General features: G+C 41.3%; 1 protein-coding gene and 1 long non-coding RNA gene across 4 annotated transcripts in view; one reads left to right on the top strand and one right to left on the bottom strand.

Annotated features, from left to right (window-relative positions):
• The window catches only part of GUCY2C (guanylate cyclase 2C), a 71,941-nt gene that overhangs the window by 8,617 nt on the left and 57,098 nt on the right, over nucleotides 1-6,226 (top strand). For 2 of the 3 annotated variants that reach the window (XM_073877945.1, XM_073877944.1), the window contains exons 4-6: nucleotides 2,741-2,861; nucleotides 3,935-4,056; nucleotides 5,514-5,610. In XM_073877945.1, coding sequence (XP_073734046.1) covers nucleotides 2,741-2,861; nucleotides 3,935-4,056; nucleotides 5,514-5,610 — 340 coding nt within the window. Of the gene's footprint in view, nucleotides 1-2,645; nucleotides 2,862-3,934; nucleotides 4,057-5,513; nucleotides 5,611-6,226 lie in introns of all 3 variants that reach the window. The other variant, XM_025879900.2, reaches the window with a different exon arrangement.
• The window catches only part of LOC112830175 (uncharacterized), a 48,992-nt gene that overhangs the window by 8,439 nt on the left and 34,327 nt on the right, over nucleotides 1-6,226 (bottom strand). The window lies entirely within an intron of this gene.

Consider the following 6,226-nt stretch of genomic DNA (forward strand, 5'->3'; position numbering starts at 1 on the left):
AAATCTTCACTAAAGTATGAGCAGAGTATATGGAAACACACAGGAAAGGTACAGCACTCAGGGGATAAGCAGGCTCTGTTCTATTCCTTAGGTCCGAGGAATAAGCAAAGTAGCAAGGTACTTACTTCACAGCATTGAGGATTATATAATTAACACATGAAAGTACCTTGCCCAGTGCCCTTACCAGCTTAGGAAAAAAAAAAACGCTTCCAATATATTCCACAATAAAAATATTTCTCTGCCTTAGGGAAAATCACCCTCATCCCTTCCATCATTTCACTCAGTGTAATTCTCATCACCGCAAAACATTTTGTTCTGCCAGATCATACCTTCCCCAAATCAAAATCCCTCTTCCATGCCTTTCGTTCATCTGCTCAGTCTTCCCCTGAATCAAGGATCACCTTTGACTACACAGAGAAAACTACACTGCTCTTGCAATAGATTTTGGAAAAGGTAAAATTAAATTTCTGAAATTTCTGTTGCAAAGGCTGCTTTTGACACCTCCTCCCAGCTATACAAACACACTCAGGTGTGCAGACCCACTAGGTGCCACAGACACACCACAGAAGCACTTTCTCAGCTCACCTTCTAAACCAAAATACAGGCAAATTCAGACTCTTACTCTTCCTTGCACTCATTCCCAATTGTTGTCTTATTTGTCCACTTATTGATTTGCTGTAGAATCGGAAGGTGCTCGGAAGGAAAGGAGGAGCGGGAAAATTGATTCACTATTTGTGAGGACCTTCCATGTGCAGAGAAGCATTTTGGTTTTGTTGGAGTAGAGAGCATTAAGTAAAACACAGCCCTTACTCAGTGAAATAGAGAAGGTAACAAGAGCCCTGGGGACCAGTACAAGACAGAGTACGACACACTCCATTGAAGAAACATAAGCTGCTGTGGGGTGCACAGAAGGAAAGGGCCCCCGCTGGTTGGGAGAGTAAAGCTCAAGAGGGGAAAAAGGACTTCATGCAGGAGATAGTATATGAGTTGAGTGTTGAAGAACAGGTGAAATGTTGATGGGTAGAGATGAGGGCTTAAGCATCCCAGCAGGCAGAGGGAGAGGCATGTATAAAAGCAAAGAAGCAGGGGTGCCTGGGTGGTTCAGTCGTTAAACATCTGCCTTCGGCTCAGGTCATGATCCCAGGGTCCTGGGATCGAGCCCCACATTAGGCTCCCTGCTCAGTGGGAGGCCTGCTTCTCCCTCTCCCACTCCCCCTGCTTGTGTTCTGTCTCTCGCTGTGTCTCTCTCTGTCGAATAAATAAATAAAATCTTTATAAAAAAAAACAAAGAAGCAGAGAAGTGTAGGAATTTTGTGAAAGTCTGTATTAGCTGGAGTGCAGGAGATGAGCAGGGGAATAAGAGAGAGAAAACTGGAAACATGAAGTAGGGCTGTATTTGGGAGGTCATGAGTTCAGGTGAGGGAAGTGTATTTAATTAGATTTGTATCAGAAGCAATTAAGATTATGCAGAGAAGTGGCTCAACTTTGGGAAGAACAAGTGTCAACACTGTACAGGAAGGACTGGAGCCCACAGGAGACACAGATGGGGAACGTCATCAGGAGAGGAGGAGAGCTGAACTAGCATGCAAGCGGTCGACGTGGAAAAGAAGGATAGCCTTTAAAGATACTTAAGGGTAGAATCAATAGCATTTGATAACTGGATGTTGGAGTGAGGGATGGAAAGCAGACAGAAAACACTAAAAGAAATAGGGAAATAAGGATAAGGAACAGTTTTGAGAAATACATTGGATACATTTGACCATGAACATGGGGAGTCAGAGATGCAAGCAGGACACTTAGTGAAACCCTTTAGTGCAGGGCTCAAGATGGAAAAGGGGGTACTGCTTTGCTTCTTTTATCAAGTGCACATTGAGGGCCTACCTATGACCCCAAAGGACTGGAGATATGGAGGTGAACAAGCCAGCCATGATCCCTGCCTTCATGGAGCTGGCAGTCTAGTGGAGGAGACAGATATTAAACACATACCCACTTCAGGTATCAGTGAAAAGTTCTCACGGATAAAGAGATATTTAATCCAGAACCCGATGGATGAGTAAGAGCTGGCCCGGCAAAAAGGCAAGGGGAACAGCATTTCTGGCATATGTCAAGGCCCCGATGGAGAATAAAATTGATATGTTTAAGGAACCACAAGAAGATCCATGTGCTAAACGGGGGAGGAAAATTGTAAAATCGTCAGGTGATGTGTATCTCAAAGTAGTCCATAGAAGAGCCAGAAGTAAGGCAGTGCACTGAGGGAAAAGTATGGAGGACATCTTTTGGGCTTTACAACATCTGTGGTAGTTGTGGTGGCCATCCTCTGTTTCCTTAGCCCTACGCCCCAGAAGCATATGTCCCAGCCTAGATGCTATGACAACTCATTTTAGAATAAATCGAAGTAACCAAGCCACCACATATGCATAAAAATACACAGAGTATCTTAAAACATAACATATGCTCGATAAATATTGTTTTAAGATTTACCTGTGTGGAAGGGACACCTATTTAAGGTAGAAACCTGCTTGAACGACCCTATTTCATTCTTACCATTTATTACCAACCACAGGCTGAAACAGGTTAAAGAGGAATCATATTTGTGCTACTTAAATTAATCCTGACATTGGTTTCTTTCTCACCTCTTGGCATAGCCTTGACATAGACTTGAACTATCCCATGATTTCAGCTGGGAGTTTTGGATTGTCATGTGACTACAAAGAGACTTTAACCAGGCTAATGTCTCCAGCTAGGAAGCTGATGTACTTCTTGGTTAACTTTTGGAAGGTCAATAACTTGCCATTCAAAGACTTTTCCTGGAACACTGCATATGTTTTCAAGAATGGCACCGAGACTGAAGACTGTTTCTGGTAAGCAGGAGGCACTTGCCATAGAGAGAAGCCACAGAATCCTGGCAGGTTATAATCAGACGCACCTTCCATCTATAAAAGCACTGGGAATGGACACCAGCCCACTTTCTCACACACATGAAAGCGAAGGGGCCAAAGGAAACATAGTATAAATGTAATCAGCATGTGTGATATTTGCCACACTCTGGTTTTCAAAATACTTTCACATTACTTTTATTGATTCCTTACAGTAAATCCTATAAAGAAAAGAGAACAAGTACTATGATCTCCATTTTGCAGATAAGGACAATGAAAACCAGTGGTTACTGCTTTCACATTATTGTGCAAGATACAATACCAGAGAATATGCATTCTGCCAACACCTACCACTAGTTAGAAATAATTTTTCTCTCTCAGTTTTTCAGAGGACTAAGTGGGGTGGGAGGAGAACGGGACATTGGGCATCATGGCTAAAAATAAAATTACAAGGTTCACACAACTCCAGAAGAGGTAGCAGAGAGAATCTTCTGGTTGGGTTACCACCTGCACCACCAGGATGCTGCTTAGTTCTGCAGTGTCTCTCCACCCAAGTATGCAAAAGACTCAGGGTACCACTGGAACACACATCTAGGGAATGGCAAGAATCAACCCTACGGTGTTGTCCTAGAAACTTTGGGGTGAACTTAGAACCCACAGAAGTCCATTTCACTGGGAGGAGAAAAGATTCCTATCAACTCCGAACTTTTGTACTATAGACTAAAAGGTTTCAACTTATCTGTGATAATTGGGTTTAATAGAGCAGAGCGGCCTTCCTCCTGCATATAGCAGGAAGCCATTATAAGGGACCTGCCAAATGTCTACCATTTGTATAGATACATGAAGATTTCCTAAAACTTCTCCTATACTTTTACTAAACTAGATGTCCGCAATCCAGACCACTGATATTATCGTGTGTATCATCTGTTGTGTTGATAGTGGAAATGCATTTTAGATGAACAAGTTCCAGGAGGGATCTGTAAACAAAAAGCAAACAACATGGAAGGCCATGAAGAAACTAGGCTGGTTTCTTAGAGTTTCTCTTTTATCTGCTCTAGGTACCTCAATGCTCTGGAGGCTGGAGTGTCCTATTTTTCTCGGGAACTTAGCTTCAAGGAAATGTTGAGGGGAAATGACCAGTTTCAGGATATCTTAATGAACCAGAACAGGAAAAGCAATGGTAAGGAGACATGGAGATAATTTTTTGCCAACTTCTTCCTCACAACTACCACTTTTTTATGAGTTGTTTTGACAGATCTACCACCACAGAGCTGTCATCATTGCCTCCATATATTTTGTTCACTTGAGGAGATCTAGAGTTGCATGCAACTCCATCAGATTGTTCTTCCTGTTGATTAAAACCTTATCCTATGACAGCAAGGAGAAAGGTAATTAAACATAATGTGAAAGTAATGATGAAAGCCTAGCCTTTATAAATCAGAATGATATCATGACCCACCATCCATAAACTGCTTTGTAAGTTGACCTCAACGCAAGCTGTTATTGGATTTGTGACTAATCCTCACACATTCTGAATCCTGGTCCCATGATGACCAAGAGGATATGTTTATTGATATCTGGCCTCAATTAAAAATTACAAGGTTAGCAGATCATCTCACTTTTCTCTGTCCCTGTATCTCACAGGCCCAGCGATCTCCCAGTTACAGGTCAAGTATGGGATAAAATCATCCTTACTATGTTATGAGGTGATTTGTTTCACTTTCCAAGGATTCTCTTTACAAATAAGAATATATCAGGAGCAAAGGAATCAACAGTGGACCTTTCCTACAAGGGAAGGTGCTTGCTTGGCAGGAATTCCTAGTATGACTCAAATCATCATCTGCTGTCATTATTCAGCATTTGCCATATTAAGAACCTTCCATGTACAAAACATTGCTGAGATGTGGGGAGAAAAAGAAGTATAAATGTCCCTTAAAAGAAGTATTCATGTCCCTAAGCTGCTTTTTACAATTCAGTTGAACAACATAGTATATAAAAAGATCCAATGAAGTGTCCCCCAACTCCTCTTTCTCATAGCCATGCATTTGGAAAATCTGGTGGTGAAGAGTAGTAAAGCTCACAGGATCAGATTGGACTCTGCCACTGAAATCCCTAAGACTGAGTTCTGAGTTAAGAGGCTACAAACAAAGCCCAAGGAAAGTTGCTTAGGAACACTACATAAATTCTCGCATTCACTTGACTGTATCTTTGTCAACCACTTCACAGTTGGTGAGGTGCACTTCACTTAGCAATGAAAATAGTTTTTGTAACGACTCCAACCTGGTAAAATGGAATAAACACCAAACCGGATTCATAAACTTGAAAATTAGAGCTCCGTCATCAACTCATTTTTAACCTTTGACATCTTGGCTTCCAGTCTCCTTAACTCAATAAAATTAAGGGAATGGACCAGAGGATTCTCTTTAAGATCCCACACAGCTCTACTCTGACTCTATGCCTGTAAACAAAACAAAACTAAACTAAAAGCAGAAGACAGAGTAATTGAAGAATTGATGTTAATCTTAAAACATAAATGTAGCATGGACACACTAGGTTCAAATTCAGGTTCCTGGTTCCCACCTGTTTGTATGTAGACCGTTGTGTATTTCCCTCCTTGTCTTGTTCTCTCTCCTCCAGTGATTGTTATGTGTGGGACACCAAGTGTCATCGGCAACCTCAAAGGGGACAGGGCAGTGGCTGAAGACATTGTGATTATTCTGGTGGATCTATTCAAGTACGTACAATATTTGAAAGAACTCTCCTCTTTTCAGAGAAGAAAGACTCCCAGGATTTCCAGAACATGCATTCTCTTTTCTCTTGCTTCGCACAGATTTACATAGGGTTCAGTATGATAATATTTTAATCAATGTTTTATTCTTTCATCACACCCTCATTTTTATTTAATTAATTGTAACCTTAGCAGACATGCCTACCTTTGACATCATTATCATGTCTAAAACAGAATTGTTATGACCCGTTAAACCCACACGTCCATCCATTTACAGGGACCCTGGTCTCCAGCCTGATTTTAAGGTATTTTTCCAGGCAGTGATAAATCAACTAACAATCCAATAGCGTTATTTTTGAGACTGTGGGCCATGTCTGTGCCTTCTATCGCTGATGGCCTTTGATCCTAGATGATTTTTCCTTTGCCAAATTTGGTAAGAAGAAAGTTTTAGTTAAATGAGTTTGTTTTTTTGCTGTCTGTGGTACAGTCACAGTGGTGATTTTATCCTCTGTAATTCTCTGGAACTAAGGGGAGAAAATTCTGGAGAATACAAACTCCTTTCCTTCCTTCCTTCCTTCCTTCCTTCCTTCCTTCCTTCCTTCCTTCCTTCCTTCCTTCCTTC

This window comes from Callorhinus ursinus, unplaced genomic scaffold, assembly GCF_003265705.2.
Source record: "Callorhinus ursinus isolate GAN/ISIS: 27379988/994484 unplaced genomic scaffold, GSC_fseal_2.0 scaffold27, whole genome shotgun sequence".
Lineage (NCBI taxonomy): Eukaryota > Metazoa > Chordata > Mammalia > Carnivora > Otariidae > Callorhinus > Callorhinus ursinus.